Source organism: Bufo bufo, chromosome 4 (genome assembly GCF_905171765.1).
Source record: "Bufo bufo chromosome 4, aBufBuf1.1, whole genome shotgun sequence".
In the NCBI taxonomy this organism is placed as follows: domain Eukaryota; kingdom Metazoa; phylum Chordata; class Amphibia; order Anura; family Bufonidae; genus Bufo; species Bufo bufo.
In genome coordinates this window covers 246,442,287-246,468,763 of record NC_053392.1, presented here as the reverse complement: position 1 = coordinate 246,468,763, position 26,477 = coordinate 246,442,287, and the positions used below count along the sequence as shown (strand labels likewise).

General features: G+C 45.7%; 1 protein-coding gene across 2 annotated transcripts in view; it reads left to right on the top strand.

The window, feature by feature from the left end:
• DIS3L2 (DIS3 like 3'-5' exoribonuclease 2) overlaps positions 1-26,477 on the top strand; it is a 349,324-nt gene that overhangs the window by 15,505 nt on the left and 307,342 nt on the right. For both annotated transcript variants that reach the window (XM_040428436.1, XM_040428435.1), the window contains 2 exons: positions 13,748-13,906; positions 14,662-14,792. In XM_040428436.1, the coding sequence (XP_040284370.1) occupies positions 13,855-13,906; positions 14,662-14,792 (183 nt within the window). In that variant the 5' untranslated portion in view covers positions 13,748-13,854. The remainder of the gene's footprint in view (positions 1-13,747; positions 13,907-14,661; positions 14,793-26,477) is intronic.

The window sequence follows — 26,477 nt, the reverse complement described above, 5'->3', positions numbered from 1 at the left end:
ACGATATATCACTGACATATAATAAAGCACTTATTGGCCTTAATTCTACAGACCAATTCGTTCACCAGTGGCCCTGTCCTATTAGTTATACATAATTTATACAGTATGACCATATACTACTGATACATAGTGAGGCAGTTAGCTAGTATAGGATGCTCAACTAAGCACGTATCCTCTGGATAGATCATCAGCATCTGATCGCAGGGGGTCTGACACCCGGGACCCCCGTCAATCAGCTGTTTGAGAAGGCATGGCGCTCCAGCAGCGCTGCGGCCTTCTCACTGTTTACTGCTGGCCCAGTGACGTCATGACTAATGTCAACTGGCCTGGGTGGGGCTAAGCTCCATTCATGTGAACAGAGCTTAGCCCTGCCCAGGCCAGTTGATACTAGTCGTGATGTCAGCAGTAAACAGTGAGAAGGCTGAGGCGCTGCTGGAGCCCCATTACCTTCTCAAACAGCTGATCGGCGGGGGTCCCGGGTGTCGGACCCCCGTTGATCAGATGCTGATCTATCCAGAGGATAGGTCATCAGTTAAAACAAACTGTATAACCCCTTTAACCACTTACCGCTACTGTAACGCCGAAAGGCGTCATCTCTGCGGCTCCCCCAGGCTACGCTAACGCCGATTGGCGTCATCTCGCGTGAGCCGAGATTTCCTGTGAACGCGCGCACACAGGAGCGCGCGTTCACAGGAACGCATAGTGCACAAGTTCTTCTGCAGCCTGCCGGCCGCGATCATTCGCTGGCAGGCTGTAGATTTTTGAATGGACGAATGAAATGCTTATATCAGACGCTATTTTGAAAATAGCGTCTGATATAACTGCTGCCTGGTCCTCTGGTGGTCCCTTTCGCTTGGATCGACCACCAGAGGACACAGGCAGCTCAGTAAGTAGCACCAAATCACCACACTACACATTAGACATTACCCTGTCATTTATTTAACCCCTTATTTAGCACCTGATCGCCCATATTAGACTCCCTGATCACCCTGATCACCCCCTTGTCACCCCCCTGTCACTGATCACCCCCCCTGTAAGGGTCCCTTATCACCGCCAGTTAGTTAGCCACTTGTTAGGTAGTTTAGCGCCCACCGCACCGCACCGCAGTCACCGATTAGTCGCTGATTAGCGTCATCGCTGTCGCTAATCAGCACTAGTACTATATAGCATCTGTAAGTGATCAATACTGATCGCAATCAGATCTATATAAGTACATTAGGGTCACCTTAGGTTCTACAAAAAACGCAGTGTTCGCCCGATCAGGCCTGATCTTGTGCGCACACTTGCGTTCAGTCCGCCCCACCGCAGTGACAGAATTTTTTTTTTCTGATCACTGCAAAAACACGGTAAAATCGCTGCGCCGCTATAAAGATCACTTTTGAGCTTTTTGGATCTTTATTAGCGGTCGCAGCTTTACTTCGCAAGCACTCCTTTTTACTAGGTAGGTTTGCTCTTTTTCCTGGGTAGTCTCAGAGGAATACCCCCTAAATTTAGTGAACCCAAAATGTCAAACAAGGGGTATTCCGCTGAAGAGGCCTACAGGATTCTGGCCCTGATGGATGAAAGCGATGGGGACGACTCACCCGCTGAATCCAGTGGTTCAGAATATGAACCTGTAGACAGCAGTGGCACTCTAACCGCTAGTGAGGATGACGAGGTAGAGGTCCCTGCTACGGCCAGACGTACCCGATCCCATGTCAGGGTTCTGCCTACCCTGCATGATGACCCTCATTTGCAGCAGAGTGGTGCTGGCGCTGATCTTGTTTATGGTGCGGCATACACCAGCAGCGCAGCACACCCTGGACCTTCTACCAGCACTGCCGTATTCCCTGGTGAAGTGGCGAGCACCAGAAGGGCAGTTCCAGCTGGTACGGTGGCACGTGCAGTAACTCCCCTGTCGCAGCCACCGCGTTCACAGGCCCGTAGAACCCTTAGTCTCCCAGAGGTGCTGGCAAATCCCAATTGGCACTCCCCTGCTTCCGCCGCACCCGTATTGCCCCCTTTCACCGCCCAGTCTGGAGTTCGCGTGGAGACGGCTCATTTAGGATCGGCCCTTCAGTTTTTTGAGCTGTTCTTCACCGCGGATCTCTATGACCTAGTTGTGGCAGAAACCAACCGCTACGCCACACAGTTTATTACCGCCAATCCGGAAAGCTTCTATGCCCAGCCTTTCCGGTGGAAACCAGTCACCGTTTCCGAGTTAAAAATTTTTTTGGGCCTTCTCCTCAGCATGGGTCTAACAAAAAAAAATGTATTGCGGTCATATTGGTCTAAAGACCCAATACATTACATGCCCATGTTCTCTGCTGCAATGTCTAGGGCACGTTTTGAGGCCATCATGTGCTTTATGCATTTTACGGACAATAGCACCTGTCATCCAAGAGGCCACCCTGCTTATGACCGGCTCCATAAAATTCGGCCCCTCATAGACCATTTGTCATCCAGATTTGCAGATGCGTATACCCCTAATCAAAACATCTGCATAGACGAGTCCCTAGTACATTTTACCGGGCGCCTTGGCATAAAACAGTACATCCCCAGCAAGCGCGCCCGTTATGGGGTCAAACTGTATAAGCTCTGTGAAAGGGCCACAGGCTATACATATCGTTTTAGGGTCTATGAGGGAAAAGACTCAAAACTGGAGCCGGTCGGATGTCCTGACTACCTGGGGAGCAGTGGCAAGATTGTTTGGGACTTGGTGTCACCCTTACTCCACAAGGGGTACCACTTATACGTGGACAATTTTTACTCAAGCGTGGCCCTCTTTCGGCACTTACATCTAGTCGGAATTCAATGCTGTGGCACCGCGCGACCTAGTCGCCGGGGCTTCCCCCAACGGCTCGTTAGTACCCGACTAGCACGGGGGGAGAGGGCTGCCTTGTGTGACCAAGAACTGCTCGCGGTGAAGTGGAGGGACAAGAGGGACGTTTACCTTCTGTCCACCATTCACGCAGACACGACTGTCCAAATTGAACGGGCAACTGGAGTCATTGTGAAACCCCTCTCTGTCCATGACTATAACCTTCACATGGGAGGGGTGGACTTCAATGACCAGATGTTGGCTCCCTATTTAGTTTCCCGACGCACCAGACGCTGGTATAAAAAGGTGTCTGTATATTTAATTCAATTGGCGATGTATAATAGTTTTGTTCTCTACAGTAAGGCTGGGAGAACAGGATCCTTCCTAAAATTCCAGGAAGAGATCATTTCGGAACTCCTGTATCCAGGAGGGTCCGTGCCCCAAGGCCCTGATGTAGTGAGCCGGCTACATGGCAGACACTTCCCGTCTGTCTATCCTGGTACCCCAACTCAACGTTCCCCAAGAAAAAGATGTCGTGTCTGCAGCAGGGCTGGAATAAGGCGTGACACCACCGTTTTTTGTCCTGACTGTCCTGACCAGCCTGCCCTATGCATAGGGGAGTGTTTCCGCAAGTTCCACACTCAGGTACACTATTAGTGTAGGGATCGCGTGACACAGGACAGGCACACAGGGCTATTAGGGCCCTTTCACACAGAGCTGCCACAAACCTCTCCTTTCACCTGGGACAAAGTGCATAACGTACTTCGCCACATCTTTGGGCGATTTGCGCTTTGCACATTGTCCCATGGGGAAGGAGAGGTTTGTCCTATAAAGGTAACAAAACAAAAAAAAAATCACCGGTAAGCAAAAAAGTTATTGTTCTGTTTCAAAAGTTTATAAAAGTTAATGTTAATAAATTTATTGCGTTGCGGCCTGTTTTTTTTTTTGTTTTGTTTTTTTACCTTCTAGGTGGACCATGCGATCGACTAGCTGCAGCACTGATGTGCATTCGGACAGAAGCATTGCGCTGCTGTCAGATTACACGCAAGTCAGTGTATGCGGCGCTGCAAGACGAGATTTCTCCTCTGCAGTAAAAGATATGTTTGCCGAGGCATATGAGCTGAGGAGGTGGCGGTGTTCATATACTTTGGCAAACACTTTGTATATATAAAAAAAATTAAAAAATCCCGGCAATGATTTATTCATCCACATCGATTGATGTGAATGGATAAATCTGGTTTGCCAGGGCATACGAGCTAAGTGGGTATGGATGTTGGGCGGAGCTCCTATGTCCTGGCAGACGCCTTTCCCCTCCTTTTTCTTTTTTTGGCAGAGATTTTTCCATCCACATTGATCGATGCGAATGAAGAAATCTGTGCCGTTCATTTTTTCTTTCAGCCCAGAGGCTGAACGGAAAAAAAAAATCTCATTACCCGTATGCTCAATATAAGGAGAATAGCAGAAACTCCTAATGCTGGGCATACATGTAATGATTGCGGAGACCCTCAAATGCCAGGGCAGTACAAACACCCCACAAATGACCCCATTTTGGAAAGAAGACACCCCAAGGTATTCGCTGAGGGGCATATTGAGTCCAGGAAAGATTGAAATTTTTGTCCCAAGTTAGCGGAAAGGGAGACTTTGTGAGAAAAAACGAAAAAAATCAATTTCCGCTAACTTGTGCCAAAAAAAAAAAAATTCTTTGAACTCACCATGCCCCTCATTGAATACCTTGCGGTGTCTTCTTTCCAAAATGGGGTCACATGTGGGGTATTTATACTGCCCTGGCATTTTAGGGGCCGTAAAGCGTGAGAAGAAGTCTGGGATCCAAATGTCTAAAAATGCCCTCCTAAAAGGAATGTGGGCCCCTTTGCGCATCTAGGCTGCAAAAAAGTGTCACACATGGGGTATCTCCGTTCTCAGGAGAAGTTGGGGAATGTGTTTTGGGGTGTCATTTTACATATACCCATGCTGGGTGAGAGAAATATCTTGGCAAAAGACAACTTTGTATAAAAAAAATGGGAAAAGTTGTCTTTTGCCAAGATATTTCTCTCACCCAGCATGGGTATATGTAAAATGACACCCCAAAACACATTCCCCAACTTCTCCTGAGAACGGAGATACCACATGTGTGACACTTTTTTGCAGCCTAGGTGGGCAAAGGTGCCCACATTCCAAAGAGCACCTTTCGGATTTCACAGGTCATTTACCTACTTACCACACATTTGGGCCCCTAGAATGCCAGGGCAGTATAACTACCCCACAAGTGACCCCATTTTGGAAAGAAGACACCCCAAGGTATTCCGTGAGGGGCATGGCGAGTTCCTAGAATTTTTTTTTTTTTGTCACAAGTTAGTGGAAAATGATGATTTTTTTTTTTTTTTTTTTTTTCATACAAAGTCTCATATTCCACTAACTTGTGACAAAAAATAAAAACTTCCATGAACTCACTATGCCCATCACGAAATACCTTGGGGTGTCTTCTTTCCAAAATGGGGTCACTTGTGGGGTAGTTATACTGCCCTGGCATTCTAGGGGCCCAAATGTGTGGTAACAAGTTTGAAATCAAAATGTGTAAAAAATGCCCTGTGAAATCCGAAAGGTGCTCTTTGGAATGTGGGCCCCTTTGCCCACCTAGGCTGCAAAAAAGTGTCACACATCTGGTATCTCCGTACTCGGGAGAAGTTGGGGAATGTGTTTTGGGGTGTCATTTTACATATACCCATGCTGGGTGAGAGAAATATCTTGGCAAAAGACAACTTTTCCCATTTTTTTATACAAAGTTGGCATTTGGCCAAGATATTTCTCTCACCCAGCATGGGTATATGTAAAATGACACCCCAAAACACATTCCCCACCTTCTCCTGAGTACGGAGATACCAGATGTGTGACACTTTTTTGCAACCTAGGTGGGCAAAGGGGCCCATATTCCAAAGAGCACCTTTCGGATTTCACTGGTCATTTTTTACAGAATTTGATTTCAAACTCCTTACCACACATTTGGGCCCCTAGAATGCCAGGGCAGTATAACTACCCCACAAGTGACCCCATTTTGGAAAGAAGACACCCCAAGGTATTCCGTGAGGGGCATGGCGAGTTCCTAGAATTTTTTATTTTTTGTCACAAGTTAGTGGAAAATGATGATTTTTTTTTTTTTTTTTTTTTTCATACAAAGTCTCATATTCCACTAACTTGTGACAAAAAATAAAAACTTCCATGAACTCACTATGCCCATCAGCAAATACCTTGGGGTCTCTTCTTTCCAAAATGGGGTCACTTTTGGGGTAGTTATACTGCCCTGGCATTCTAGGGGCCCAAATGTGTGGTAAGGAGTTTGAAATCAAATTCAGTAAAAAATGACCTGTGAAATCCGAAAGGTGCTCTTTGGAATATGGGCCCCTTTGCCCACCTAGGCTGCAAAAAAGTGTCACACATCTGGTATCTCTGTATTCAGGAGAAGTTGAGGAATGTGTTTTGGGGTGTCTTTTTACATATACCCATGCTGGGTGAGATAAATATCTTGGTCAAATGCCAACTTTGTATAAAAAAATGGGAAAAGTTGTCTTTTGCCAAGATATTTCTCTCACCCAGCATGGGTATATGTAAAATGACACCCCAAAACATATTCCCCACCTTCTCCTGAGTACGGAGATACCAGATGTGTGACACTTTTTTGCAGCCTAGGTGGGCAAAGGGGCCCATATTCCAAAGAGCACCTTTCGGATTTCACAGGTCATTTTTTACAGAATTTGATTTCAAACTCCTTACCACACATTTGGGCCCCTAGAATGCCAGGGCAGTATAACTACCCCACAAGTGACCCCATTTTGGAAAGAAGAGACCCCAAGGTATTTCGTGATGGGCATAGTGAGTTCATAGAACTTTTTATTTTTTGTCACAAGTTAGTGGAATATGAGACTTTGTAAGAAAAAAAAAAAAAAATAAAAAATCATCATTTTCCACTAACTTGTGACAAAAAATAAAAAATTCTAGGAACTCGCCATGCCCCTCATGGAATACCTTGGGGTGTCTTCTTTCCAAAATGGGGTCACTTGTGGGGTAGTTATACTGCCCTTGCATTCTAGGGGCCCAAATGTGTGGTAACAAGTTTGAAATCAAAATGTGTAAAAAATGCCCTGTGAAATCCGAAAGGTGCTCTTTGGAATGTGGGCCCCTTTGCCCACCTAGGCTGCAAAAAAGTGTCACACATCTGGCATCTCCGTACTCGGGAGAAGTTGGGGAATGTGTTTTGGGGTGTCATTTTACATATACCCATGCTGGGTGAGAGAAATATCTTGGCAAAAGACAACTTTTCCCATTTTTTTATACAAAGTTGGCATTTGGCCAAGATATTTCTCTCACCCAGCATGGGTATATGTAAAATGACACCCCAAAACACATTCCCCAACTTCTCCTGAATACGGAGATACCAGATGTGTGACACTTTTTTGCAGCCTAGGTGGGCAAAGGGGCCCATATTCCAAAGAGCACCTTTCGGATTTCACTGGTCATTTTTTACAGAATTTGATTTCAAACTCCTTACCACACATTTGGGCCCCTAGAATGCCAGGGCAGTATAACTACCCCACAAGTGACCCCATTTTGGAAAGAAGAGACCCCAAGGTATTTCGTGATGGGCATAGTGAGTTCATAGAACTTTTTATTTTTTGTCACAAGTTAGTGGAATATGAGACTTTGTAAGAAAAAAAAAAAAAAAAAAAAAAAATCATCATTTTCCGCTAACTTGTGACAAAAAAAAAAAAGTTCTATGAACTCACTATGCCCATCAGCGAATACCTTAGGGTGTCTACTTTCCGAAATGGGGTCATTTGTGGGGTGTTTGTACTGTCTGGCCATTGTAGAACCTCAGGAAACATGACAGGTGCTCAGAAAGTCAGAGCTGCTTCAAAAAGCGGAAATTCACATTTTTGTACCATAGTTTGTAAACGCTATAACTTTTACCCAAACCATTTTTTTTTTACCCAAACATTTTTTTTTTATCAAAGACATGTAGAACAATAAATTTAGAGCAAAATTTACATATGGATGTCGTTTTTTTTGCAAAATTTTACAACTGAAAGTGAAAAATGTCATTTTTTTGCAAAAAAAATCGTTAAATTTCGATTAATAACAAAAAAAGTAAAAATGTCAGCAGCAATGAAATACCACCAAATGAAAGCTCTATTAGTGAGAAGAAAAGGAGGTAAAATTCATTTGGGTGGTAAGTTGCATGACCGAGCAATAAACCGCTAAAGTTGTGGAGTGCCGATTTGTAAAAAAGGGCCTGGTCTTTAGGGGGGTATAAACCTGTGGTCCTTAAGTGGTTAAGTATATCCCACTTTAACGAGAGCTGTGGTTTTCAGCAGTGTTATCTGCATAGCCTAGCCTTAAAGGGAACCTGTCACCGGGATTTTGGGTATAGAGCTGAGGACGTGGGTTGCTAGTAGGGATCGACCGATATTGATTTTTTAGGGCCGATACCGATAATTTGTGAACTTTCAGGCCGATAGCCGATAATTTATACCGATATTCTGGGAATTTTCATTTTTGAGAAAAAAATAATTTCCTACACAAATCTGCTGAAAATTAATGTTTATTGTTAATGTGTATTTTTGTTTTTTTAAATCTTTTTTTATTTATACTTAATATTTTTGTGTTTTTTTTTTTTTTTTTTACTAACTTTTAGCCCCCTTAGGGACTAGAACCCTTGTCCTATTCCCCCTGATAGATCTCTATCAGGGTGAATAGGAGCTCCCACTGTCCCTGCTGCTCTGTGCTTTGTGCACACAGCAGCATGGAGCTTACCATGGCAGCCAGGGCTTCAATAGCGTCCTGGCTGCCATGGTAACCGATCGGAGCCCCAGGATTACACAGCTGGGGCTCCGATCGGAGGAGCAGGGGAGAGGGGACCCTGTGGCCACTGCCACCAATTAGTAATACTGGGTGGGGGGCGCACTGCACCACCAATGTTTTTACGATTGGGATTGGGATGGGGGTGGGGGGCGCACTGCGCCACCAATGATTAATACTGGGGGGCTTGGGGGGGGGGGGGGGGGCGCACTGCGCCACCAATGAAGACAAGTCTCTCAATCATTCATATACAGGAGGCGGGAGCTGGCTGCTGAATCATAGCCGGCTCCCGACCTCTATGAGCGGTAGCTGCGATCCGCGGCACCTGAGGAGTTAACTACCGCGGACCGCAGCTACAGTTCATAGAGGTCGGGAGCCGGCTATGTGATTCAGCAGCCAGCTCCTGTATATGAATGAATGAAAGGCTTATCTTCATTGGTGGCGCAGCGGCCACAGCCCCTCCCCTCCTCTTATGTTCTCTCCTCTCATTGGCGGCAGCGGCAGCAGCAGCACAGGGGGAGGAAACACTGCTTCCTTCTCCCCTGTGCTGCGGAGGGAACACAGAGAGCGCTGACAGCAGCGCGTTCTGTGTTCCCAATAAGTTATCGGTATATCGGCAAAATAGATGCCGATACCGATAACGTTCAAAATCCTCAATATCGGCCGATAATATCGGCCAAACCGATAATCGGTCGATCCCTAGTTTCTAGATGTCCGCTAGCACATCCGCAATACCCAGTCCCCATAGCTCTGTGTGCTTTTATTGTGTAAAAAACCCGATTTGATACATATGCAAATTATTATAAGAGTCATATCTTGCTTGTGTGACCAGAGAGAAGTCATATTTTCAAGCTCTGACTAATCTCAGGTTAATTTGCATATGTATCAAATAGTCCCCCCCACAATAAAAGCACACAGAGCTAAGGGGACTTGATATTGCGGATGTGCTAGCGGCCATCTAGCAACCCAAGTCCTCAGCTCTATACCCAAAATGCCGGTGACAGGTTCCCTTTAACATTGATTCTGTGATACATTCTTGTGGAGTGCTATTCGGATCATGGCTGATCATGTGACTCTGCAAAATCCTTTTCTAAATGCAAGCCTTGAGAGGTCACAGAAATGTGGCTTGCAAATAACTTGCCAAGTCATTAGCATAACTTCATAATTAACCCGTTCAATGTCTCTAATGGATCTGCTTCTGTGTGCTTGCTTGTATCGTTTATTTATTTTAATATACATTCTGAAACGAGTAACTTGAAAGAATGACTCTCTGCAGTCTCGTGATAGCTGACGTATTTCGGAGACCTTTTAGGTTATCATTTATTATTTTCCATAAGTAGCTGATGCACGTCAGTATCAGGTGCTTGTTTCCAATGAGTCTAAATATTGTACTGCATGGGATTTCTATTATTGATCTTCTGGAGCATTGCTTATGTTCCTTATGACAGTTTGCAGCCTACTAGAGCTTTATATATAGATACTTTAGTGAGGACATCGGGAAGGGTACAAAGACATTAGGCTACTTTCACACTAGCGTTTCTATTTTCCGGTATTGAGTTCCGTCATAGGTTCTCAATACCGGAAAAAAACGCTTTCGTTTTGTCCCCGTTCATTGTCAATGGGGACAAAACGTAACTCAACAGAATGGAGTGCTCCAAAATGCATTCCTTTCCGTTTGGTTGTGTTCTCCTACCGGAGAGAAAACGGCAGCATGCTGTGGTTTGCTGTCCGTCCTGGGATGCGGAGCAAGACTGATCAGTCATGACCCACAGTGTAAGTCAATGGGGACGGATCCGTTTTCTGACACAATAGAAAATGGATCCATCCCCCATTGACTTTGAATGGAGTTCATGACGGATGCAGATGGTTGTATTATCAGTAACGGAAGTGTTTTTGCTGAACCCTGCAGGAACCCTGAGGTGTGAAAGTACCCTTAGACAGACATACTACATGCATGCCCGCTGTGTCTGCAGTAGTTATTGGTTTTTGCATTGAGCCCCTTTCTGGACGAGAGGCAGTCGCAACCTTCACTGACCAGTTCGTTGTTGCCTGTTTCTTGATCTGTGACTATCAAGCCTTTTCACACAGGCCGCTTACATATATATTTTTAAAGTGCTTCATAAAGTTTAAAGAGGTTGTGCAAGAATGGTGGGGTTATTGGCAACCCCCGTCACCTGGCTGGACCTGTAAAGGGAAGATTTCTTATCTGCCTCCTGGTGCTGGCTCCCTTGCTGTAAACATCCAGTTTGACACAGCCACAGCCAATCACTGGCCACGGTGGTGACCGGATCCCGTTAGGACAACTGGTCACATATTGGGACAGTCCCAGTCCATATGAGCGGCTTGGGATATGTACACACTTGCCCAAGAACCAAGTTTAAAATATATTTAGCAATGCAACCCTTTAAGAGGATTTTTGGTTTGCATTAAAGGGGTTGTGCAGCCTTTTTGTCCATGTGTCTTATCTCCTGTGATGTTATGTCCGTACAGTGGCAATGATAAGGGGATGCCTATGTAACTAGATGGGCAGGAGGCGCTATAAAGTAACTGGCCATTGTTAGGGGCAGAGGAAGAAGTGCATCATGGGTTTGGTTGGATACATACAGGGTGTAAGGAAACTAGTGACTTGTTTCCATTGTGAAAGCGGGTCAAGAGATTCCAAATTGAAAAAAGAAAAACGCGGGGAAGATGTATGAGTTTCTGTTAAACCATAGTAAACCCAGAAAATCCCTTTTAAAAGGGATCTGCAGTTTTATAACTCATTTATTTTTTTTTTGTCTGCCCAGAGTAGCGCAAATACCATGTATTGTCTTATATACCGTACCTGTTTTTTCATGTCGCCACTTTTCATTGCCCCTTTTTTTTCCTGCATCATTTCACCTGGGCAGGGTAAACTGGAGGACCCCTTTAAAATGCTGCCCAGGTTACAGATACTGCCCACATGTCTATGTAGAGTGGGAAGAGGCGTACAAGCTACTGCAGTTTCTAGTATGCGTTTTATGATCTGACCCTGAGCTAGATCCACAGCAACACTGCTAAGGGTCCATTCACACGTCCGTATGTGTTTTGCGGACCGCACATCGCCGGCACTCTCATAGAACATGCATTTTTTTGTCTGCAATTGCAGACAAGAATAGGACATGATCTATTTTTATTTTTTTTGTGGATTGAAAATGAATGGGTCCGCACCTGTTCCGCAAAATTGCGGAACTGTTGCGGACCCATTTTGAGGACATGTGAATGGATCCCAAGTACTGCTGTATAATGTCCTCAGTGCTGCTTCTGTGTATGTAAGAGAAAGATGGGGGACCAGGTTCTCCCCTTTCTCTGTCTGCAGTGTATGGGAGACATCATAACAGCTAGTGTCCACCCACTAGTAGAGTTCAGAGAAACTGACTGTAAGGGCTTATGGACATGTCTGTGCTTGGTCTGGGAAACACTGCCTATGTGTCGGCTGCATATCCCGGACTGACGGCAGCTATTGTGACCTAAGCTGATTGTGTGAGTGATTTATGGTCAGTTTCTCTGACTAGTTCCTTTTTTGTTTTGTGTACCCACATCTGAGCACGGCATGCTAAAACCATGATCAGATAGGAACTGACCTCCTCATAAATCACTATGCTGCCATCGGTACGGGAGATCGGCCGACACATGGGCAGTGTTTCCAGGACTGAGCATGGTTGTGTGTGAGCCCCAAGTTGTGTATTTGCCAGTTATAGTGCTGTTCCTTATATACTATGGCAGGCATGGCCAACCTGTGGCTCTCCAGCTGTTGCAAAACTACAACTCCCAGCATGCCCAGACTACCTACAGCTATCAGCCTACAGCAGGGCATGGTAGGAGTTGTAATTTTACAACAGCTGGAGAGCCACAGGTTGGCCATGTCTGCCATAGTATATAAGGAACAGCACTATAACTGGCAAATACACAACTTGGGGCTCACACGCAACCATGCTATTTGCCAGTTATAGTGCTGTTCCTTATATACTATGGCAGACATGGCCAACCTGTGGCTCTCCAGCTGTTGTAAAATTACAACTCCTACCATGCCCTGCTGTAGGCTGATAGCTGTAGGTAGTCTGGGCATGCTGGGAGTTGTAGTTTTGCAACAGCTGGAGAGCCTCAGGTTGGCCATGCCTGCACTATGGCCTCACCAGAGGCAGTTCTCAGCTCTTTTTACACCTGTCCTCCTTGCTCTGCACTGCCTTAGCTATCTATACCCTATATTTCTGGATAGAATTATAATCTCAGTGGAATACATGTAGTTCTCAATCTTGGGCTGCTGTAATGCTATAAACATAATGGAGCAGGGGGATTTTATGAAAAGACTGTTCTGCAGTATTTTTGTGTGTGAGTTGCAAGTTTTTGCTCACTATTTGGAGCTTGGAGAAATTACTATTTACACCAGAAACCGGCATAATTTACAATCTATGCCAAATCATACCTTGTGTAAGATTCCTCTAATTTAAGAGGCCTGCACATCTTCTTGACTGATCAAACTTATTAAAGCTGGATTATGATCCCAGTCTTATTAATTCCCCCACTGAATCCTTGGGGTACTTTCACACTAGCGTTTTTGTTTTCCAGTATTGAGTTCAGTCACAGAAGCTCTATACCGTAAAAAAACTGCTCCGTTTTATCCTAATGCATTCTGAATGGAGAGCAATCCGTTCAGGATGCATCAGTTCAGTCCCTCCTACGTTTTTTGGACGGAGAAAATACGCAACATGCTGCAGTTTTCTCTCCAGCCAAAAATTCTGAACACATGCCGGATCCGGCATTAAGTGTACCGGCAAAACGGATCCGGCTTTCCGGTCTGCGCATACCTTTTTAAAAATGCAAAAAAAAAAAAAATTAATACCAGATCCGTTTTTCCGGATGACATCGGAGAGACGGGTCTGGTATGTCAATGCATTTGTCAGACGGATCCGTCTGACAAATGCCATCAGTTTGCGTTCGCATTGCGTGAAAGTACCCTTAATCAGCATGCGTTATACATTCTGATATAGCGGCATCATTTTCTGGTTTCACTTTGAGTATGGGTCGGAAGTACAGAAGACTAATTTGTTCCCATTTGCTTTTGGTATGTCACTACAGGTGGTGACAGGAGAGGATTTTCCAGGATAAGAAACACATCGGAGTGTGCCAGCTCACCCCCAAGTGTCGAAAGGAAGCGACAGCTATCGGAGTCTCACAGTGACAGCATGTTCAACGCTCAAGTCATGGTCAGCCCATTACAGACTGGGGCAGGAAGAGGTAAAGATTTTATTTAACTGACGAGCGTTATGGTCACAAGGCTCTGCTGGTTAAGGGTTGGGTTGTTGAAGGCCAATTAATTCCACAACCTCTAAATGGAGAGCTGCAAAATACTTTGCTCCTTGACTTGTATGTAATCTCCTCACTCAGTCCCGGCATTGACCTCCTACAGTGAAAAATGAGATCAGTTTTCTGTCGGCATCAGTTCCAGTCTGTTGCCATTCCTCATTATTCCTCCTGACCATCTCTTTTCTGAGGAGAGAAAATGGTTAGGCGTACATACAACAGGGCTGTGAAAATGAACCGGGCCAGTCCGATGTCTGATTACAGCTTCCAGGAGATGACGGGGTGCAACTCCTCTTTCCCAAAGACCAGCGAGTGCAGGCAGTGTTATCCGTGGGTATAGTGTGCAGTCTTGCATCCTCTACTGATTAACAATGCCTGCCTTTTCTGTCCCAGTCTACACTGCAAAGTGTGAGCTACAGGAAATTGGAAGCATCACCATATTGTTGCTGTTCTATTGCTCTATGTAAATACTGGAATATTTCAGGATTATTTTACTTGAGGATAGGGAAAAATGAAAATATGTTTAATACAGAAATTGCCTGTTTGCCTATTACCACTACTTCATTTTAAAGTGGCAAGAGACCTTGTGACCATCACTAAAAAGTACACAATTTTTCTTTTTTTTCTTTAGTGTTTAGACTAGATCACTTACTAGTAAACTTTATATGATCTGTTATGATGTTCCATAGGTGCATATCGCAGTTCTGGCTCCACACCCAATGATAAAAAGCATAACAAGACAAGGAAAAGAAACGTGTTTGAAGCCTACTTGTCCAAGGAAGAAGTATCTGCAGGCCTGAAGAGAGGAGAACTGATTCAGGTCTGTAATTGTCAAGGAATTAAGAAATAGGCTGTGTAAATGCCTTAAAGGGGTTGCTCGGTCTCAGAGCTGAACACATACACATCCCCTTTTTCACCCCAGCTGCCCCTCTGAGATGAGCATCGGATCATTTCATGCGCCGATGCTCTCCCGTGAAAGGACTTTTCTGTTTACATTTGTACGCTCTTCATTGTGATGTCACTGACACTAATGGGCAGGCTTTAGCACTGCCCTAGCCTGCGCCTAGCAGAGACCTGGTACATCACCGGAACTGCAGAAAAAGCCCTTGTATAGTGCAGGGAAAGCAAGAGCATGGGAGCTTGAAATGCTCATCTCAGAGGGGCTGCCTGGGCGAAGAAGGGGATATGTCTGGGTTCAACTCTGCTTGCCTTGTTGTAACCCGAAAGGCGCCATTTAGAAGTCTCTGCAGGTCCGTTAGGTGCTTCTGATGTCTGCAGTAGATCAGATGTGGCACACCATTGTGGCTTCCATTATAAACAGGGCTGTGGAGTCGGTAAGGTTGTCTTCTATCTACGATTCTGACTATTCTCCACATCTGCTCCAACCACCCAAAACTTACTCCAACTCCACATCACTCATTATTTCATGATAAATGGGGGGCCTTGGATTGACCGAACATATCTTATGTTCCCTCCCGTTTACAATAACAAAGTTGAGCATTAAGATGTCGCTATTTATGCAGAGTAGCCATATTGTGACAACCAGACCATTTTATATTTTCAGTCTACAGAGCCGTGTAAGGTTGTTGTTGTTGTTGGTGTGTTTCTCCCTCCCCCTTCCCAAGGAGATATGTTTAAAGGGAACCTGTCACCGGGATTTTGTGTATAGAGCTGAGGACATGGGTAGCTAGATGGCCGCTAGCACATCCGCAATACCCAGTCCCCATAGCTCTGTGTGCTTTTATTGTGTAAAAAAACAAAAAAACGATTTAATACATATGCAAATTAACCTGAGATGAGTCAGGGACAGGACTCATCTCGGGTTAATTTGTATATGTATCAAATAGTTTTTTTGACAGAATAAAAGCACACAGCTATGGGGACTGGGTATTGCGGATGTGCTAGCGGCCATCTAGCTACCCATGTCCTCAGCTCTATGCACAAAATCCCGGTGACAGGTTCCCTTTTAAATATACGCACTAGAGATAAGCCAATCCGTTCAAAACAAAACAAAAAAATAATTGGAATTTGAATGATTTAACCAATCCCTAGAATGCCCTCCAAAATGCCTGTGCCCCTCACACAGTTTAAACTTTCCTCGCTCCCCAGCTCCCATGTCGCTTCTGATTCCTGCACGGCCGACGCTGAATCTACCATCGTGGATCGTTCCCGTCACGACTTGCTATTGGCTGCCCTTTGGGCTAATGTCTTGATCCGCGTGACTGGGAGATGCAGTGGCGGCTATGTGGGCATCAGAAGCGACGCGGGTGTCGGGGAGCAAGGTAAGTATAACCTGTGTGAGGGACCCGGGCATTTTGGGGGGGCATTATACCCATTTAAACTTCATTTCAGACTCAAATCAATTCTGGACTAATCAAATATCCTGGATCCCGCCTTCCCACACCTTAGCAGGCAATCACGCCCTCCACCACAACACACACAAAAATCCACACATCTGGTAGAGTACAGTGAATAACTGTAAATACTTCCAGTTCTGAAGACTCCAGCGGCTCAGGATCAGTGCTCTGGGCAGCTGGGCTCAGGCTGGAAGTGGGCACCGCTCTGCAGGAAGGAGACCAGGGCTCGGCTCACCCTAGTGTTACAGTGCACCCCACAGTATGCAGTATAGCACCCCACACTATACAGTAGAGCAGTATAGCACCCCACAGTATACAACACCTCGCAGTATAGCACCTCACCGTATACAGCACCCCAAACTATACACGATACAGCACCCCACACTATACAGTCCCCCACACTATACAGTATAGCACTCCACAATATACAGCACCCCACAGTATACAGTATAGCACTCTACGCTATACAGGCGGCCCCCCCCCCCCCACGCTATACAGGCGGCCCCCCCCCCACGCTATACAGGCGGCCCCCCCCCCACGCTATACAGGTGGCCCCCCCCCCCCACGCTATACAGGCGGCCCCCCCCACGCTATACAGGCGGCCCCCCCCACGCTATACAGGCGGCCCCCCCCACGCTATACAGGCGGCCCCCCCCACGCTATACAGGCGGCCCCCCCCCACGCTATACAGGCGGCCCCCCCCACGCTATACAGGCGGCCCCCCCCACGCTATACAGGCGGCCCCCCCCCCGCTATACAGGCGGCCCCCCCCACGCTATACAGGCGGCCCCCCCCCACGCTATACAGGCGGCCCCCCCCCACGCTATACAGGCGGCCCCCCCCCACGCTATACAGGCGGCCCCCCCCACGCTATACAGGCGGCCCCCCCCACGCTATACAGGCGCGCGCCCCCCCCCCCCCACGCTATACAGGCGCGCGCGCCCCCCCCCCCCCCCCCCCCCACGCTATACAGGCCCGGCCCCCCCAGTATATTAGCATAACAGCCCCTGTCACCTTTTTCTGATGTAATCTTCACAAAAAAAGCTCCACAGTTAAGGCAAACTTCTCCTGCAACACTCCTGGTAGGACCTTGATGACCTCATAGCCATGTGACCATTAACCCCTTCAGGACCGGGCTCATTTTCACCTTAAGGACCAGGCCATTTTTTGGAAATCTGACCAGTGTCACTTTAAGTGCTAATAACTTTAAAACGCTTTGACTTATCCAGGCCATTCTGAGATTGTTTTTTCGTCACATATTGTACTTCATGACACTGGTAAAATGAAGTAAAAAAATTTTTTTTTTTTGCACAAAAAAATACCTAATTTACCAAAAATTTGGAAAAATTTGCAAATTTCAAAGTTTCAGTTTCTCTACTTCTGTAATACATAGTAATACCCCAAAAAATTGTGATGACTTTACATTCCCCATATGTCTACTTCATGCTTGAATTGTTTTGGGAATGATATTTTATTTTTTGGGGATGTTATAAGGCTTAGAAGTTTAGAAGCAAATCTTGAAATTTTTCCGAAATTTACAAAAACTCAATTTTTAGGGACCAGTTTAGGTCTGAAGTCACTTTGCGAGGCTTACATAATAGAAACCACCCAAAAATGACCCCATCTAAAAAACTACACCCCTCAAGGTATTCAAAACTGATTTTGCATACGTTGTTAACCCTTTAGGTGTTGCACAAGAGTTATTGGCAAATGGGGAGGAAATTTGAGAATTTCATTTTTTTGTCTAATTTTTCATTTTAACCCATTTTTTCCACTAACAAACCAAGGGTTAACAGCCAAACAAGACTGTATCTTTATTGCCCTGACTCTGATGTTCACAGAAACACCCCATATGTGGCCGTAAACTACTGTATGGCCACACAGCGGGGCGTAGAGTGAAAGTTGCGCCGTTTGGTTTCTGGAGGGCTAATTTTGCTGGACTGTTTTTTTTACACCATGTCCCATTTGAAGCCCCCCTGATGCACCCCTAGAGTAGAAACTCCATAAAAGTGACCCCATCTAAGAAACTACACCCCTCAAGGTATTCAAAACTGATTTTACAAACTTTGTTAACCCTTTAGGTGTTGCACAAGATTTAATGGAAAATAGAGATACAATTTCAAAATTTCACATTTTTGGCAGATTTTCCATTTTAATATTTTTTTTCCAGTTACAAAGCAAGGGTTAACAGCCAAACAAAACTCATTATTTATGGCCCTGATTCTGTAGTTTACAGAAGCACCCCATATGTGGTCGTAAACCGCTGTACGGGCACACGGCAGGGCGCAGAAGGAAAGGAATGCCATACGGTTTTTGGAAGGCAGGTTTTGCTGGACTGTTTTTTTTGACACCATGTCCCATTTGAAGCCCCCCTGATGCACCCCTCGAGTAGAAACTCCATAAAAGTGACGCCATCTAAGAAACTACACCCCTCAAGGTATTCAAAACTGATTTTACAAACGTTGTTAACCCTTTAGGTGTTCCACAAGAATAAATGGAAAATAGAGATTAAATTTCAAAATTTCACTTTTTCGGCAGATTTTCCATTTTAATATTTTTTTTCCAGTAACAAAGCAAGGGTTAACAGCCAAACAAAACTCTTTATTTATGGCCCTGATTCTGTAGTTTACAGAAACACCCCATATGTGGTCGTAAACTGCTGTACGGGCACACGGCAGGGCGCAGAAGGAAAGGAATGCCATATGGATTTTGGAAGGCAGATTTTGCTGGATTGTTTTTAGACACCATGTCCCATTTAAAGCCCCCTGATGCACCCCTAGAGTAGAAACTCCAAAAAAGTGGCCCCATTTTGGAAACTACGGGATAAGGTGGCAGTTTTGTTGGTACTATTTTAGGGTACATATGATTTTTGGTTGCTCTATATTACACTTTTTTGTGAGGCAAAGTAACAAAAAATAGAAATTCAGAAATTTCAAGTCCATTTGCCATTAACTCTTGTGGAACACTTAAAGGGTTAACAAAGTTTGTAAAATCAGTTTTGAATACCTTGAGGGGTGTAGTTTCCAAAATGGGGTCATTTTTTGGAGTTTATACTCTAGGGGTGCATCGGGGGGGCTTCAAATGGGACATGGTGTCAAAAAACCAGTCCAGCAAAAACTGCCTTCCAAAAACCATATGGCGCTCCTTTCCTTCTGCGCCCTGCCGTGTGCCCGTACAGCAGTTTACGACCACATATGGGGCATTTCTATAAACTAAAGAATCAGGGCAATAAATATTGAGTTTTGTTTGGCTGTTAACCCTTGCTTTGTTAGGGGAAAAAATGAATTAAAATGGAAAATTTGCCAAAAAATAGCTGTTTTGGCACTGTTTTTATTTTTTATTATTTACAACGTTCATCTGACAGGTTAGATCATGTGCTATTTTTATAGAGCAGGTTCTTACGGACGTGACGATACCTAATATGTATACTTTTTTATTTATTTAGGTTTTACACAATAATATCATTTTTGACACAAAAAAAAAACATGTTTTAGTGTCTCCATAGTCTGAGAGCCATAGTTTTTTCAGTTTTTTGGCGATTGTCTCAGGTTGGGTATCATTTTTGCGGGATGAGATGACGGTTAGATTGGTACTATTTTGGGGTGCACATGACTTTTTGATCGCTTGCTATTACACTTTTTGTGATGTAAGGTAACAAAAAATAGCTTTTTTGACACCGTTTTTATTTAATTTTTTTTACAGTGTTCACCTGAGGGGTTAGGTCATGTGGTATTTTTATAGATCAGGTTCTTACGGACATGGCAATACCTAATATGTCTACCTTTTTATAATTTATCAGGGTTTTACACAATAATATTTTTGAAACAAAAAAAAAATCATGTTTTAGTATCTCCATAGTCTGAGACCCATAGTTTTTTTATTTTTTGGGCCATTGTCTCATGTAAGGGCTCATTTTTTGCGGGATGAGGTGACGGTTTGATTGGTACTTTTTTGGCGTACATGCGACTTTTTTGATCACTTTTATTACCTTTTTTGGGAAGTAAGGTGGGCAAAATTTCAATTTCCTCATAGTTTTTATTTTTTTATTTTTATGGCGTTCACCGTGCGGGGAAAGTAACATGACCGTTTTATAGATCAGGTCGTTACGGACGCGGCGATACCTAATATGTGTAGTGTATTTTATTTTTTTTATTTTTATTCAGTGATAAATGTGTTTTTTTGAAACTTTACTTTTTTCACTTTTTTTTACTTTTTTTTTGACCCAGACCCACTTGGTTCTTGAAGATCCAGTGGGTCTGATGTCTGTATAATACAGTACAGTACAATATATATTGTTCTGTACTGTATTTTACACTTGTCTGAACAGATCTATGCTTTCAGCACAGATCTGTTCAGCACCATGGACAGCAGGACGCCTGAGAGGCGTCCTGTTGCCATGGGAACCTTCCCCGTCTGCTCAGAACTGGTCAGAACTGCGCAGACGGGGAAGGGTAAGTACAGGGCTGAGGGGGGCTCTCTGGGAGCTCTCTCCCTCTCCCATCGGGGGGCTGCAAAGGCACAGCAGCCCCCCGATGGGAGAGGGAGGGAGCTCCCTGCGCTGTTAACCCTTTCCATACAGCGGTCCGTACGGACCGCTGTATGGAAAGGGTTAAACGGCTGACATCGCATCGCAGATGTCAGCCGTTTATACCAGGGTGCCAGCAATGTGCTGACCCCCTGGTATACCCACTTACCACCAACGATCATTGAAAGGGAGGCGGGCGGGGGATCGCGATCCCGCCTGCCGCACCGCCCGCCTCCCGCAGCTTACCGCACCTCCCCACCGCCTGCGACACCCCCCCCTGCACCACCCGCCCCCATAATATTATTCAGGGGTGCAGGGGGGGGCGAAACATATATATTTTGGGCATAGTAAAGTTTCTGATCCCCGCGGTCAGGGACCGCGGCGATCAGAAACCGCAGAAAGCGCTACAAACCGCAGGTCTGAATTGACCTGCGGTTTGCAGCGATCGCCGACATGGGGGGGTCACAGGACCCCCCTCGGCATTGACCTAAGGTGCCCGGCTGTGTGTGACAGCCGGGATCTCAGCGCTGTCACCATGTCTGCAGACATGGTGACAGTTTATGCCATGACGTTTATACTCATCATGGCGCGCTAAGTAGCAGTGCGCCATGACGAGTATACTCATCATGGGTCGGGAAGATTTTCACACTATCTCCTTCTCTGATCGCTTCCCTGACAGGAATTGGGGCGATCAGAGAAGGAGAAGCACATAGTCCTTCCCTAACCCCCCCTTACCTGCCCCGATGCGCTGTGATTGGTCCCTCTGCAGTAATGGACCAATCACAGCGATCGTGGGCGGGTCAGAGCTACAATACAGCTCCTGCCGGCTTCTCTGGTTGCCTAGCAACCCCAGCACGCCGGCTTCACTGGAGCTTCAGCGCTTCGCTCCCTGCGCTGACAGTGAAAGCCGATCACGTACATGCACGTGGGAATGCGGTGAGGCACCACATTCCCCCACGTACATGTACGTGATGTTGCGTGAAGGGGGTAATATTGGTAGGTTACTGGTCACATGGTGATGATGTCATCTAAGGTCCTAGAGAATCACAGCTCTCACAGTACGCTGCCTGGAGGGCCGCATGGCATGCTCCTGTGTAGCTGACAGCCTGACACCCGGGGCAGTGGCTAGCAGGGCTCAAGAGGCAGCTGCCTTGGGCCCCCCAGGAGCAACTGGGCCCGGGGCAGCTGCCCCTTTTGCCCCTTGTTAAAGACGGCCCTGCTCCTACTGATATAGTAGAGTTAACACACATATTTTGAGACGTGTTATCTAAAATAAATGCATTAAGTTAACTCCTTCAATTGCTTTCAATGGCTTTTGTTTCAAGATAACGCGATGAGTTAAGACATTTGAGTTAAGAGTTTGCGTGTTAACCCTGCTACATCTGTAAGGCCTCATGCACACAGCCGTTTTTTTCGTCCGCATCCGAGCCGCCGTTTTGACGGTTCGGATGCGGACCCATTCACTTTATCGGGGCCGCAAAAGATGCGGAGAGCACTCCGTGTGCTGTCCGCATCCGTTGTTTCGCAAAAAAAAATATAACCTGTCCTATTCTTGTCCGTGCTTTGCGGACAAGAATAGGCATTTATACTAAAGGCTGTCCGTGCTGTTCTGCAAATTGCGGAACGCGCACGGACGCCATACGTGTTTCGCAATTTGCAGACCTCAAAAACGCACCACGGTCATGTGCATGAGGCCTAAGACTTTTTTTTTTTCCTCTAAAAGCCTCAGCAAATAGTCTAGAAGAAGAGACATCCCCCACCCCCTCACATAATAGATTGAAAGTGAGATGTACAATTCAATTCTTCATCCAAAACAGCTAGAAAACTAAAATATCCCACCCAGGATTACACTCTGAATGAGACATGCAGACTAGCTCTCCTTCCAAAAAGACCAAAGAACCAGAATGTCAAGAATGGCCTTGGCAATGGGGTACTCTTTGGGGTAGTCTATCATTGAGGTGAACAAAAAATATGCATGATGAGTATTATATATGCTTGGCGACACTGTTCTTGGTTTCTCTGAAGAGTATATGCAGGTTTGAATATCTTAATTCACCTGGCATGAGATAAGACAAGTACACTTTTTATTTTATTTTTTTGGAAGAATGCCGAATTTAAGATATTTTAATTTGTACAATTCTAATCTTTATTTTCCATGACGTCCTCCATGACAGCACCCATGGAGGATGTCCTATTGGTCACTGTTGGGACAGGAAGAGAGAGATTAAAAAGCCCCTCCCCACCCCCTCTCTCCAGTGTTCTTCCTGTCCCTACGGCGATAGGGGGAGAGACGTCCCGACGATAGGGACAGGTTAGGTGAAGGGGCAAGTGTGGTCGGGTGGGGGGGGTTTTCTCCTGCCTCTCCTCTTCAGACTCGTGCAGCCCCCATAACCAGTACCCCTCTGGGAGTGGTCCCCTGGTTTGTCCCCGTACCTGCTACATGCTAATGGCCGTGTGGGTTCGGGGACGCCGATGCTGCTTCTCCTTCCGGGAGCTCTGGGCTCAGCAGCGGCTCCTGCGCTCCCCTGCACACGCTAGGCTGGTATTGCCGATGCGCTCACGTGACCGGAAGTTCGGATGCGTCACCGGAAGCAAAATGGCGGCGCGCATCGCATGCTGGAGACTTCAGGAACAACTAGGTCTCGCATGTTTGGGGGGTCGACCTTCCTAGGAATGAGTCCCCCCGTGAAGAGGAGGCGGAGCAACGCAGCGACGGGTGAATAGGTAAGAAGGAGAAAAAAGAATAAAAAAAAAGAGGGAAACCTATTTAAGTCCCTGATGACAACCTGTGGAGGTTGCATCATGGAGGTCCAGGCGTCTACCAAGCAGGAGGCTTGTTCAGACTCTCCCGTCCAGGTCGCTGTAAGTAGATTCCCTTTCTTGCTAAATGGGGATCTTTGTGGCACTTTGACACTAAATGTAAGTCTGTTCTCCGTTTCCCTTTAGACTGGAAAGGAGTCAGGGCACAAGTCTCATGGAGACCTGAAAAAGGGGGAAAAAGTGTGCAACCTGCCAGACAAAGCTTCTGGATTCATAAAAAATATCCTTATGCCCAGAATGCTCATCAAAAATTCTTAGAGGAGCGGTCGTCTCTACTTTCTGAATTGAGAGCTATTGTGAGGGAGGAGGTGCAGGCGGCAAGTTCTGGCCAGACCCCAGATCCGGTGCCATTTTCCCCTCTCTCCAAACGACCCAGAATTCTGCAAGACTGACTCTGAAGAGGAAGGCTTATACTGCTCGGACGAGATGGAAGATGAAGTCTCAGCTTTCTATTCTCTGGAGGAACAGAAGATTTTTATTTTCATCCGAGGATTTAGACCCCCTCCTCACCGCTATAAGACAAACCATGGCTATTGAGGAGGAAGAACAGGCACACTCGGTCGAAGACTAGATGTTTGGCGGCCTGAAGGTTAAGAAAAGGAAGGTTTTCCCGGTGAATAAAAACCTAAAAGACGTCATTACAGAGGAGTGGGCTGAGGGAGAAAAGAAGCTCTATATGCCCAGTGAATTTAAAAGCAGACTGCTGTTTGATCCTACGGTCAATAAACTTTGGAGCGAGATCCCAAAAGTGGATATCCAGGTGGCAAAAGTGGTGAAAAAGACCTCAATTCCGTTTGAGGATTAGTCACAGCTGAGGGATCCCATGGATTGGAAAATGGACTGCTTACTGAAGAGGTCCTGGGAGTCAGCAGGGGCTACAATAAATACAAATATTGCAGCCACCTCCGTTTCTAGAGCCTTAGTACTATGGATCAATCAGCTGGAAGACCATCTCAGAGGCTAAGACCTCCAGAGAGGCCATCCTGGAGTCACTTCCCCTATTAAAAATGGCTTCAGGATTTCTAGCAGACGCCTCAGCGGAATCAATTAGATTTGCAGCCAAAACAGTCTCAGACAAACACCGCCAGACGTGCCCCCTGGCTAAAATCTTGGTCTGGAGATATAGCGTCTAAAAATACTCTGTGCTATACCAGTCACAGGTTTCTTTGTGTTCGGCCCAGTCCTCGACTCCATCTTACAGAATGCGGCAGATAATAAAAAAGGGTTCCCTGAGGAAAAGACAAAGAAATCGCAGCCCTTTTGTAATGCCTCTAGTCAAAGTCAGACCAGGTCTTATAGAGGTAAAGGGAAATCAGGTAGATGGAGCAATCACAAAGGGGGGAAAGAAAAGGGGTTCCTCTTCAACCTCAATACTAACACAGGGAAGCGATGACGCCAGGGGACGGGGACGGACTGCAACATTTTTGGCAAAACTGGAAATGGATTACCCAGAATCAGTGGATCCTAGATTCTATCAGACGGCTTCAGGATAGAGTTTCGAAGTCCTCCTCCCCAGACCTTACAGTTAACACACTTCGAGTCTCCTCACCTTCAACATCAGCTTCGGTCAGACGTGCAAAAATTACTAGACCTAGGAGCTATTACACATGTCCCTCCCTCTCAACAGTTCAGGGGTCATTACTCAAGACTGTTCTTTGTAAAAAAAAAAAAAAAAAAAAAAGACAGACAGATGGGTCAGTGAGGACCATAATCAATTTGAAATTTCTAAACAAGTGGGTGACTTATTACAGATTCAAAATGGAATCGGTAAGGTCCACAACTCCATTAATCAACCCAGGGGCTCTTCTTTGCAATTATATCTCAATGATGTGTATTATCACATCCCCATACATCAGCAACATCAACAGTACCTAAGGTTCGCAATCAAAAGCAACGGGAAGATTCTCCACTACAAATTCCAGTGCTTTCCGTTCGGGATTTCATCCGCTCCCCGTCTATTTACAAAGGTGATGTTGGAAATCATGGCCTATCTTCGTCAGAGTAAAATTAAAATTGTACCCTACCTGGACGACTTCCTGCTCATCGCAGATTCAGATGAGCGGAGCAGAAAGTCTGGTCCATTTCAGCAACTCACCTGAAAGGATCCCAAAACTCCAGGGCAGACTTCCTAAGCTGTCGCAGAATCTACTCAGGAGAATGGAGTCTGAACAAACAAGTGTTCCAACAGATCTGTCTGAAATGGGGCCAGAGATAGATCTCTTCGCATCAAAAGAAAATTCACAGCAGGACGGTTTCTTTTCTCTAAGCCCCAGTGGAAATCCTGTGGCAGTGGATGCCCTAGCTCAGGAGTGGGATATGCACCTTGCATACGCCTTTCCCCCCATTGCTCCTGATCCCGACAATCTTGAAAAAGATTAGATCCAGCTCTACGACTCTAATCCTAATAGCACCAGACTGGCCCAAGAGGGCATGGTACCCTATCTTAAGAGAAATGTTGATCAGAGATCAGTTTCCCCTTCCATACAGAAAAGACCTGTTTTTAAAGGGGCCGCTGGAACATCCAAATCTCAACAAACTGAGATTGACTGCCTGGTTCCTGAGAGGCAGACCCTTAGAAAGAATGGTCTGTCGGATAAGGTAATTTCTACTCTGCAACCGTGTCGTAAACCCGTAACCTCTGCCATGTATGCTAAAATATGGAAAAGTTTTTCATCCTGGTTATCCCAGACTCACCCAGGAACGGAAACGCCATCTGTAGGTTACATACTAGATTTCCTCCAGAAAGGGTTTGATCTAGGTTCAAAACCCAGCACGCTCAAAGTTCAGATTTCAGCTTTAAGTT